The sequence below is a fragment of the Lathyrus oleraceus genome, chromosome 4 (genome assembly GCF_024323335.1).
Source record: "Lathyrus oleraceus cultivar Zhongwan6 chromosome 4, CAAS_Psat_ZW6_1.0, whole genome shotgun sequence".
NCBI classification, from domain to species: domain Eukaryota; kingdom Viridiplantae; phylum Streptophyta; class Magnoliopsida; order Fabales; family Fabaceae; genus Lathyrus; species Lathyrus oleraceus.
The window spans coordinates 392,282,131-392,294,728 of NC_066582.1; the positions used below are offsets into that span (position 1 = coordinate 392,282,131).

General features: G+C 35.4%; 2 protein-coding genes across 2 annotated transcripts; one reads left to right on the forward strand and one right to left on the reverse strand.

Annotated features, from left to right (window-relative positions):
* Nucleotides 1-667: 667 nt before the first annotated feature.
* LOC127135582 (uncharacterized) lies at nucleotides 668-4,972 on the reverse strand. Its single transcript, XM_051062244.1, has 2 exons — nucleotides 4,645-4,972; nucleotides 668-2,419 (listed from the first exon to the last, which is right to left on the reverse strand). Exon 2 carries the CDS (start codon nucleotides 2,412-2,414, stop codon nucleotides 912-914), a length of 1,503 nt encoding a protein of 500 aa, XP_050918201.1. The 5' UTR covers nucleotides 2,415-2,419; nucleotides 4,645-4,972; the 3' UTR covers nucleotides 668-911.
* A 5,896-nt stretch (nucleotides 4,973-10,868) lies between these two features.
* Nucleotides 10,869-12,598, forward strand: LOC127075622 (uncharacterized). Its single transcript, XM_051017073.1, has 4 exons — nucleotides 10,869-11,114; nucleotides 11,200-11,291; nucleotides 11,597-11,710; nucleotides 12,302-12,598. The coding sequence occupies exons 1-4, from the start codon at nucleotides 10,931-10,933 to the stop codon at nucleotides 12,437-12,439; spliced, it is 528 nt and encodes a 175-aa protein (XP_050873030.1). The 5' UTR covers nucleotides 10,869-10,930; the 3' UTR covers nucleotides 12,440-12,598.

The window sequence follows — 12,598 nt, forward strand, 5'->3', positions numbered from 1 at the left end:
AAAGCGGAAGATTTTTGAAAACTGAAAAGCTTAATTACTTTGATATGTGGACACAATGTGGGATGTCAACTGCGGTCCAGTTCTTCATAACTACTCCAGTCGCCATTCTGTCTTTCCCTCGAAGAGCTTTTATCTCTTTTTGTAATTTCGCAAACTGATCCTGGAATTCATCCATTCTATCATTGAGACCAGGATCCTCACTTGGGGTAGGGCCGTGATAGACAGGTTCTCCTAGGTGAGGAGTATAGTGAACAACGGGAGGCACATTAGTGAAGACAGGAGCATTTGGTGGAACGAACTCTTGTTGATATCTATCTTGATTAAGATCCCTGGGTATTTCCCAAGGACGGGATGCTGTGATGGTAACAGAAGTGACTGGGACAGCGTTGATTTCTGAAGCGATGACTATAGTGACGGGTGCTGCTGTTGTCTGATTCTGAATTTGAGGTTGATTCTGTGCCGAAGTCTGTCCTGAATTATGAACTTGAGCCCTATCCTGGGCTTCCTCTGCTTGTAGACGGGCGGTTAACATTTGGTTGCGCATCTCTGTTGCCTGTGCTTGCGCCTGGATCTGTGCATCTTGTGCTTCGGCAACCTGAGCTTTCAATTCTCGGTTCTCGTTATCTGTTATCTCCATTCTTCTTTTGTAGTTGGCTCTTGTGTTGTAATTATGCGTCAGCCTGAAATGGATCTTGGCGGCGGGAAGCAACTGTTAGAAGACTGGACCAAGACAGACAACCCGTATGCACGTGATGCATGGATATGCAAAATGAATGATTTTCCAAGGAACTCTAAGTGAAGGAAAAGATAGAATTGCAAACATTTTTGATAACAAAACAAAAAATTTCATTTTAAGCATTTTTATCAAAATATACAAAGTTATCAACCCAAAATACAACCAAGAAAACCATTTAAGGACATGTGTCATCAGGACGAGCATAAACAAGTAGGAGTTGTCCTTCAAGTCTCTCAATTCTTTCTTCATAGGCCTTCTGCATAAAAGCTTTCTCCTTCACCAAACTGTCTACAAGACCTTTCCATGCACCTGAGGACTGTGGAATCTGGGAGTAATCTGTTGTGCCTGAGGAAAATAAATCCTCTTGCACCCTTGGACGTTTACCTGCACGATCTTCTCCACTCTGCTCCTTTAACTGTCTCTGAAGTTCTTCATTTTCCATTTCGAGCACCTGGGCCTTATCCTTCCAAGCGTCTCTCTCTTTCTCGACCCTCTCCAAGGTGGCTTGGAGTTCTTCTTTGTCATCTAGCGGAAGGTAGGGGGTCTTCAACGGAGCGGGTTTGATAGGATCATGATGTGGGTATGGCATTTTCAACTGTATAGCTCTGGCTCTGACCCACTGGAGGTACGGCTCATAGGAGGTACAATCTTTCTTACCCAATTCAAGTCTCCATTTGCGACAAACACGATGCCAAGCTCTTACTACTCTCTCTTTCATGGTAGGGTCCTCCTCGTTATCCCTCAAGAAAATACCTTCTAAAAGAATGTTAGGAGGCTTGTCCTTCATAGGGTAACCGAGTTGTCTCCTAGCAAGTACTGGATTATAAGAAATGATTCCCTTTGTGCCCATGAGGGGCACATTGGGGAACTCCCCGCAACTATCAATGATCTTCACATCGTCTAAAACTCTACTATACCATGCAATATCTGACTGGGTAAGAGACATAATCCTCTGTGACCACTGAAGTCCTGACTTGTGATCCCAAAAAGTAGCTGACTTAGGAAGATGAGAGACAAACCATTTGTAGAGTAACGGTATACAGCAGACTATGGTTCCTCCTCCTTTCAAAGTACGGTAATGGATGGAATGATAGGTGTCTCCGAGCAAAGTTGGAACAGGATTACCACTTAGGAAGATGCGTATAGCATATGAATCCACAAAACCTTCAATATTAGGAAATAGTAACAAACCGTAGATCAACAAGGCGAACAGATGCTCCACAATAATATCACAACCTTGACTGGCAAAATAAGAAACCTTCCCCATTAAGAACTTGGCAGTGAAACCTGGAAGTCCTCCTTTGGTGGTGAAGTTATTCTTGAATTCTGACTTCTTCATGTACAACACTTTTGCAAGAGAACTGTGCTCGGGTAACTTTTCTGAACCAGAGAAAGGTACTGTATCAGCAACTGGGATGTGAAGCAACTGGGCATACTCTTCCAATGTAGGCATGAGTTGATAGTCTGGGAATGTGAAACAGTGATAGACTGGATCATAGAACTGTATTAATGTCTGCAATAACCCTTCTTCCATCCTAAGTGTCAATAAAGATATAAGTGCCCCATATCTGTCTTTGAAACCAATAGGATCTGCGATCGAAGAAACCAGTTTCTTTAGTTCATCTATCTTTGGATTGATGAGATTGTACTTTTTCACACTTCTCTGTCCAAAATCCATGTTTCCTGCAATATTTGCAATCCTCACTTTAAGTTCCTTGGAAAAAAGGTTGAAATGATGGGAATGAATGCATGTCATGCATGAATGCAACAAACACAAACATGGTCAAACAATACAAGGCTCAAAGTTCATCACCAGCATGGAGTTTAGGACAAAGCCCCAAGATAAGTTCTAAGGTTCACCTGCCAAACGGGTTCTAAAAGTTCCCAAGGTTATGGATCCTTCTTCGGATAATACCGGGTTAAGCAACTGCTCGCTTTCCAATATTATTCTCAAAAGAATCTCGCTTGAGTGTGATATCGCGTATCAACCAAACCAGACTTTTGGTCCGAAGTGGTCACCGCATCACATCCTAAGTAAGGCCAAGATGGGGTAAAGGTAAACTAAGGTCCTTGGCTTCACGGGCCCGTCGAAAGCAACAATGCCTCACAAATGACTTGTTTAGCACTATCACCCTCAAAGAGGCCTCCACCAAGCGGACAAAGGCTCAAGTCAACTCGGTAAGGATTGTCTCCTATCAAGTCAACCTGAATTATCATCCATCCTATCTCAAATGTGCCCCAAATCCGGGTATAGGATTTATCACAAGTATCCCCCAAAACCCAAAATAACAAACATTACAAACAATACAATTTAGCAAACATCCACAAAGCAAACATATAAACAAGCAAAGATAGGCTAAACCCTCAAATAAGTTTAATCATGTAAGTCCCCAGCAGAGTCGCCATTCTGTCGCGGCGGGATTTTTCACGAGATTAAGTATTGATTGAACTTAACCCGTTTGAAAAATATTTTAAATGCAAGAGTCGCCACCGTCTTTTATTTTATCCAAAAAGAGGAAGGGAAAAATAACGATAAATCCCTTTAGAGTTACGGGTTCGGGGGTTGGTTATGCAAAGGGAAGGTATTAGCACCCTCTACATCTGTGGTACTCCACAGGAACCTTTTTGCTTATGTTTATGTGAATGCTTTGCTTTTTTCGCTTTGATCGTTTGATTGGGGAGATGAGAAAAGAACTTGATTTTATTGCTTTTGGACTCGATAAAGTCGTAGACTTCATGCCTACGTATCTCCAAGGCGCAATGGAGAAATCAGAATCCACGTAGTTCTCCCAAAAGAAAAGGGGAAAGTCTGTTTTGTTGATTTTAGATTGGCGTGTCTTGCCATCTCTTGCTCGACCTAGGCGGGAGGCTTCGAGACTGAAACGTCCTTTTGAAAATGTTTTTAAACTGAAAAGCCAAAGCTGGCAAAAGATTTGAATGAGCCTAAACCCTGAAACAATACATAAATGGGCTCATTATAAGGAAGCCCAAGAGTAAGCTTGTGAGTGTGTGAAAAGGGTTTCTTAAACGGCGACCGTTGGAATCGCATCGGGTTTCTCTTTTTTGGATTTTTCGATTTTTTAACATAAAAACGTGAACAATACGATTAAACACACAATACAGAACATAAAAAATGTGAGAAAGTAAATTATTACAACACAGTTAGCTATGAATAGTTAGTATTACGAATAGTTAGTGAAGTTAATCGAGCTGAAACTGAAACGAAACGGTTAGTAACAACATAAACAAATATAAAAAAACAATATAAACATTTACTTTAGACAAAATAAACATTTGATATAAATAAATATTTAATTAAAATAAACATTTAAACAAATAATTAATTTAACTAACATTTAAATAAAACATATATGCAAAATAATAATAAAAGATAAACAATATTAGTAAACAAAAGTAATATATATATATATATATATATATATATATATATATATATATATATATATATATATATTTATATTTTAGACAATAAATATATAGTAGACAAAAATAATATATGTACGTTTAAACAAGTAATATATAATAGACAAAAATAATATATATATATATATATATAATATATATATATATATATATATATATATATATATATATATATATATAGAAATAATATAATAGACAAAGATAATATATATATATATATATATATATATATATATATATATATATATATATATATATATATATATATATATATATATATATATATATATATATATATATATATATATATATATATATATATATATATATTATTTAGATATATAATAGACAAAATATAATATATATATATATATATATATATATATATATATATATATATATATTAAAACACATGTCGGCAAGCCGGAATTTTGCCGATTTCAGAGATAAGTGAAGAATATTACCTTGTGTGAAGAGGATGAACTTCTGATCGTCCAAATGATCGACCGAAAGCTGGAAACCGTCACCGACGCAGTGCTGGCTGCCTTCGTGAGTACCTGACTTCAACGTCGCTTTTGATCGGTGAAACGACGCCGGAATGAAATGAACCTTGGATATTTGTGACCTGGACTCAACGAACTTCAAAGATATGAAATCAGTTTTGTGTTTCGGTGAATAATCGAGACGATTTTGGGTTACCGAAAATGAAGAACAAGTGAAATACGGTAATGCTTTTGGAAAAATATTTCTTTTCAATTCTCTGTTTCTCTCACCACACGTTTTTTCCTTACTGATCCCTTCCTTTTTTCTTTTTTCTTTTTCTTACTAACCACATCTATATATATATATTTAGATTACTTAAACAATAAGAAACCTAAAAAATATCTAACATAAATTAATAATATATATTTAGATTACTTAAACAATAAGAAACCTAAAAAATATCTAACATAAATTAATAATATATATTTAGATTACTTAAACAATAAGAAACCTAAAAAATATCTAACATAAATTAATAATATATATTTAGATTACTTAAACAATAAGAAACCTAAAAAATATCTAACATAAATTAATAATATAATTTATATATATAATATATAATAATAATAATAATAATAATAATACTAATATAATATTAATCCTAATTAAATAAACTAATTAACAACTAAACACAATTAATATTAAGCACAAATAATATTAAACGGCACACGATTAAAATACGATAAAATCGAGCGACACGAACGCGATAAAAACGATGACAATTTGCACAGCAAAACAGACAAATTGATAAAACCAATAAACCAGTAAGCCGGTAAACCAGTAAAATCAACAACACGACTCAAACAGACTCGATTAAATCACACGGCACAACACGTAATTAAATAAACAACCCTAGGCAATAATAAAATCAACACGATATCACGAAAACGCTGACAAACACAATCACAAATAATCGGACAATACGAAAACTCTAATATATTCGAAATACAGTCAAAATACCGACAAACAAACAATTAAATAGATAAAAACGCACAAAACCTAATCGAAGCGATGCCACGCACAATAGAGATAAGCGAGATAAATACGAGGCAACGATATCGGTCAGGTTTTGCTAAAACAACGAAATACAACACGGTAAGCAACGAAAACACACAAAACCTAATCAAACCAGTTGTCACGCGAAGTTTAAGAAATTGAGATGAATACGAGACAACGAGATTAATCAAGATGTGGTCAACAAAGCCAAAGTCAAATTTTGGGGTGCGACAATAGCCTCACCATCTGGAGGTGGAATTGGCTCAGTACCATCAGCAGTATGAGGTGGCACTAGCACAGAAACATCATGCGTTGGAGGTGGCACTGGTGCCTTTGAAACCACCGGTGACTCGGGTACCTTTGACGCATGCGAAAGGATAGAGAGAGTGATGCGTCGATAGGTGAAACCCGTATCCTACGGGAAGAAGGAGATGGAGAAACACGGGCCCCAAAAGTAGATGTCTCTGCATGGACAGAGTGAATAGGAGCCTCCGAAACCTGACTCTTCTCCCGCCACCCTGATTCATGTTGTGCAATCCTTCTATGCCTTAGCCTATCGTGTCTATCAACCATAATGCTTGTAAGTTAAAGTAAACTAGACAATTAATGCAAGCAAGCAACACTACAAACAAGAAGAAAAAAAACATACTGCTAATTTACGGAGATGCATCCCTGGGTAACATGAACCCAAACATTGAGAAATTCCAGAGACGCATCTCCGGAATTTTCTGCAACTATTCAATTCTTCAATGGAGGCAATTCAGAAATTCAAACCTCAAAATAAACGGTTTGATCGTGATTTTCAACAAACAAACATGTGTTTACAACATGTATAAACTAACATTCTTGCATTCCCTACTCATTTGATACCTAAATCATCATTTTCTACTCATTTACATAAAAACTCAAAAAAAACTTATCAAACCATCAAAAACTTACAATTTTTCACTTTGCTTTAGTGTTTGATGATGTTTCTGATGTTGATTGGAGATCCTTTTAGCTTGATTTTTTTATTTTAGACTTGGTGAAGAAATTTTTTTGAGAGAGTTTTGAGTATTTTCAAAAATGAGGAAGGAAAAGGGTTTTTACGTGATTTAAGCTCTAATACATTCCGAAGATGCATCTCCGAAATAATTTTGAAGATGCATATCCAGAATATTTTAACGTTAACTCGAAATTGGATGCGTTTGGAGATGTATCTCAGAAATCTGTGAGCATTTAAATATTTTCATGTGGTGCCTAATTCCCCTACCATTATTTTCGAGAATTTCTTATGACACCCTGGATGTTTCTAATGCACCATGTGAATTTTAAAAAATGCTCCATATTTTCGGAGATGCATCTCCGGACGCACCCTAACACACACTCAACAAAAGCCATTTTGAGTTATGTTTTTTTTTATTTATTTCGGAGATACATCTCCGAAACATTTTAAATAATATGATTTGATTAATATGAACAATGAAAAGGGAAAAGAAAAATATTTATCTGAAATTATATCTTCTTTTACTCCCTATGATGTGATGAACCAAGAGGATGGAGATTTGAAGTGAAAAAATGAATTAAGAATGAAGGGTTTTTAGGGTGAAGGGTTTGGTTGAAAACCAACTATGTCAACAATGGATGTGTGATCACGCAACTGGTTATTTTATCAGATATTTTTGGAGATGCATCTCTGGAAATATCTGACATGTAAAGGTGGTGTACATTTCAAAATGTCGTCCATAATTTCGGAGATGCATCTCCGGAATATCTACTAAATTATTAAATAATTAAGGTTTTTCTTAAAATGTTCCGGAGATGCATCTCCGGAATAAAAATTATCCAACATATAGAGCGCCTCTCATAATGACCTTACTTAAATATGCAAGAGGTGTGTTCAGAGATACATCTCCGAAAATAGAGGGGCATTTGTGAAAATTCATGTGGTGCAATAGAAAGATCTAGGATGCTTTAAGAAATTTTCTTATTTTCAATCTGAATGAGGCTATTGTTATTGGCCCATCACAAAATATAATGAATATAAGTTTTATTTAGATTGAAACTTGCCATATTTCTCATGGCCCCAATCACGTCATTAAAATAATGTATAATACACCAAGGAACGAAATTTATAAATTTATTTGTTGGAAATTAATCAATTCAAACAATAGTTATCTTTTAATCATATGAGATGCACTTGCATAAACAACTATCTTGAAAATTTTCTTTTGCTACACTTCAATGGAAAAGTTTATATGATGTTCAGAGAGACACAACACATCAAGTTGCATATTAGCAACATGAATACCCATAAATTTGAGTCATAGTTCTACCTAAAATTAAGAGCAAATTTTTAGAGTTTGAGTTGTTCAAGAATTCTGAAGGAAAGCGGGCATATTATATCATAGGCTCCGTAATCAAAATATATCAGGCTTGTGGAGAGTACATCAATTTTTTAATGTACAACCTTGTGGCAAGGTTCTTAATCCCATGGGAACTCTAATAGATAATCTTCATTGAGATGTGTGATGTTTAACAAACATGGAATAAGTGTTAATCTCCATTCTTGCTAAGTTTTGCATAAACTTGGCCCCACCTTTTTTCCCTAACTAGAGTAAAATCTTTATCACGTGGATCATGTGAAGTTGGATCCTTTTCCACATCCCCCACTATGGTGTTATTTCTCATAATTCCAGTAGTAGGTCATGCATCTTAACCATACCTAAACATTCGTGATCTTTAATTTTTTTGGTTCAAAGTTCGATGTCTACTCAGATAACTCCAATATCAAAAGTTAATATTTCACGTTCCAATGCTCTGTATTTTCGTTAAGATCTTTTTTATATTGGAATGAAAATTCAAAGTAGTCACCCCTCATATCCCAACTTGTGATTAAAGCCCATGTTTTCTTGAGTCTTTCACTTAGTTCCAATAATTTCAACGACATGATTCATTTGTTTTATCATCTCTCAAGCAAATATTTCTTTCACCTGTTAAACCTGTCTTATACGAAGCTTCTGGTATCTTGATCGAAAAACGGATACCCTTTTGTACTAATATATTTGCAAAGGATAACTTAGGGGTGATGTAGTATTCACAAAAAGCGGGTGGATAACATATATCTCCCATATAGGAGTAGCTAGTTGCCCACCTATAGTCGTACGCTCCCGTTTATCATAACACACATCCATTTCCTTTTTACTTCGCCCATTTATTAAAATACTCACCCACTTATCAAGATGAGGGCACATCCCTCAATATTATAGGAGAAATAACTACCCATTCCAGCGTTCTCGAAGGTGAATGGCAATTACTACTTTCTTGGAGCCTAAGATCTAGGCAAAGAGTCATATAAACACCTCAAATCTGAGGGTTGGGAAGGACATTCAATTCACTCTGAAAATACCATATACAAAGCTTCAACCGCCCTTGTGCGATCTTTAACACCATAATAACCCTAAAAAACTCTTGACAACCGCAAACTACAAGGGGTTATCTCATATTGTATTTTCAGCTAATAGAATTAGCGTCCATCATGGGGTCCCTAAAAAACTGACATGGGCTACACTCATCATCATTCACCACTCTTGTTCGTCACCTTCTCCTAGAGGATGGAAAAGCATGATTCCAAGATTATTATCAACACCATTTTCAGGGGTTACGCCGGTGGAGGAGAATCTAGTTCTTCCTGTCGAAAATATGCCAGGCAAGTTTTGACATCTAACGTCATGCCTGTCGTTCTAAAGTAAACATAAAGAAGGAGACAGAGTCCAAGATCACCTTTTCTAAAAATGACGTCATCAGTACTCTCCCTCACAAAAATTATCTCATGGTCATTATGATACAATATGATTAGGATATGAATTGAGTATTGATTGACCCTAGAAACTCAGCATATGTCTTATTTTGGAGTGCCTTTGGGAGATCTAGATTGACCCACTTGACATTCGAGCGTTCAAAGGTCTCTGGTTGGTCTTTCAGTAGAACGGGTACAGGTGAAGGTTCACATAATGCTCGAAACAACGTTTGGTCCATAGATAAGCGCAAAGATAGACAAAATAAAATATCTTGTAGTAAACACCTTGTCCTTATACAACGCCATCTTGGGGAGGTCCACCCTTAACTTATTATGTGATGTCCTATCCATTCTTCATTTGAGCATAAAGTATCCTCTATCAGGCAAGAGAGTTGGACTGGTTCGGAGGAACCAAGAGGCTACTCGGGAATGTTGCTAAAACAATCGAGAAATGAGAAGGGGTGGGTCGCCATAGTCGTAGCTCCTCAGCTAGACACATAAAAAATAGATGATGCAAGCTCGGATCATAGATTGAGGGCAGAGAACAAAAGGCTCACTCCCACATAAGACCTAAAGGAAGTTAGAATTGGGCCTTTCGACCATCAAGTTACCAAGTTAGGCACCTCCTTATCTGATTCTGAGGAGGATGAGTTGATCACACTATTGAGTGTGAACAAAGATTTATTCTCTTAGATGCCCCCTGACATGCTAGAGATAGATACAAGAGTGTTATGCCATCACCTCGCCATTGATTCCATGTTGAAGCCCGTTTCTCAAAGGAAATGCAAGGTGGGCGAGGAGAAGAGGACGATCGTTGATGAATAAGTTCAGAATTTGAGAAGCGGTCGTTTTATAACTAAGGTTAAATGTCCATCTCGGTTGGTTAACATAGTCTTTGTATGAAAGTCATGAAACAAATAGTGCATGTGCGTTGATTTCACTTACCTCGACGTCGCATGCCCTAAAAACACATATCCTCTACCCAATATAAATCGCTTGATTAATGAATCCTTTTGCTACGAGACATTGAGTTTTATGGACACCTATTCTGACTACAACCAGATCAAGATGGGTCATATTGATGCGCCCAAGATAGTGTTCATGGAAACTATTGTTACAATGTCATGCCCTTCAGACTAAAAAATGCAGACTTGATAACTTTTTCAATCGGGATAACTTTTTAAATAGATTTTCACAAATTTTAATTTTAGTCAAATAATATTTTTTTTCTATTTTAGAAAAATTAATCTTTATAAATAAATTACCAAGTTTATGACTTTGAATGTAAAATGCAATCGGGAGTGTTGCATGCTCTAAGCACGTGATATTATAAGGGTAAAAAGTATTCACTGTATTTGAGATTTAAAGAGGGGTCTTATAAGAGTCATGATTTTCCAGTCGACTGCCTCTTTACTAAGTTTGTTGTAGAGATGGGTGATTATAGAGTCCTGCAAGGAGAATCATTAGAAGCATTCAATGAAGGGATTGGTTATATTTTGAATCGATGGTCGGCTCTTCGAACCGCCGTTGATTTCATGTGGGGTGGCGATAACTCTGATCTCAAAGCTCAACAATTCATCGCCGATGTTTGTTCTTGGTTCGCTCAATCCAGAGGTAAAAATCGCTTAATTACCTTGTTTTAAATTTGAATTTATATTATTCTGATTTTGTTTCGATTTTATTCGTTGTTCCATTCCAGGGCCGTTTTCTATTGATGACTTGAAAACCTTAATTTATGAAGGCATGAATGATGCTTTTGATCTAGAGATTATTGATGGAAGTGATAAAGATGTGAGTGATTTTCATTTTAAGAATTTTTTGTAGCCTCAAATTATTGCTTTTGTAATTATTTTGTCATAAGCTCTTTTAATCAAGGATTTAAATTGTGATCTAGTTGCAATCTTCAATATCCTAGAATATCTGATGCATCATTAGCTACACTTGCAACTATTATGGTTATACTAGTGTCAAATGTGATCCAAATTGTGATTACAATCTATCTTTAAAATCTACTAGAGTAATTTGATTTAAATGTATGCATATATAAAATATTCACTTGTTTTTACTTTTTACATACATTATTGTACATTATGTAGATAGCTGAAGAATTACTGTCTATACGAGAAGAATGCTTAAATGGTGATTTTAGGAATGTCGAATCTCTCAGGGAAGCTAGTCGTATTCCAAACTTTTATCCTCGTGTAGAAGAGGTAAATTAAGGCATAATGCATTTCAACTTGAAACTTTATGATTATATTTTTATTATCAAATTTATGTGATTATATGTATGATTGACTTAGGTCTTTCAATTTCTATAATATGAGATATTTTACGAGAGGGGGAAAATTGAATTATTATTTGATGTGATTCATGATTTTGTTGTGCTTGTGTGTAATGCCGAATGTTAATCAACCTAAAGTTTTTTTATACTGTTAATTAATTATAATCACTGAAATTTGAAAAATATTTGATTTTTATCCTAACAAACTTTAAATGACTGTGGTGTGTTCTTGTCTAGTGATAATGCGTCACAATTAAACCCTTTAATTTCTTACAAAAGGTTTAATTTTTAACTTCTATGGGTTTTATTTTGATTTTGGAATGTTTTTCTTATTCTATCCTAGAGTGTGATTTTATCTTGTTTCCCGGGTATTTTTTGGTTAATAGAAAAATCTTTCTGGCAAAAATTTTGAGGTTTTTCGAAAATTTATTACATATGTTATACTATAATATTTGACTAATGACATTTTTACGGTCATCCATTTTCCATGAATTAATGTTACCATTTTATGTTGTGCTAGCTTATCGAGTTTCCTCCTCCCCCTGAAGACATAGAAATGCACAATATCAACTCTAATGAAAGTACTATTGTGGATGGTACTTGTGCTAACATTCAAGATTCTGATACAGACTCAGATACTGTAAACAAGCCTAATTAGTGGATTTTTGCCATTGCATCCGAAGCAAATGATCAATGTGCTTTTAAACAGGAAAAACAAAATAAGGGTAGAGTGAAGTAAATTAAAAACATTCATACATTATGTTAAGGATGCGTTTTCTCCCCATATTTACTTATAATAAATGAAGGATGTGTTTTC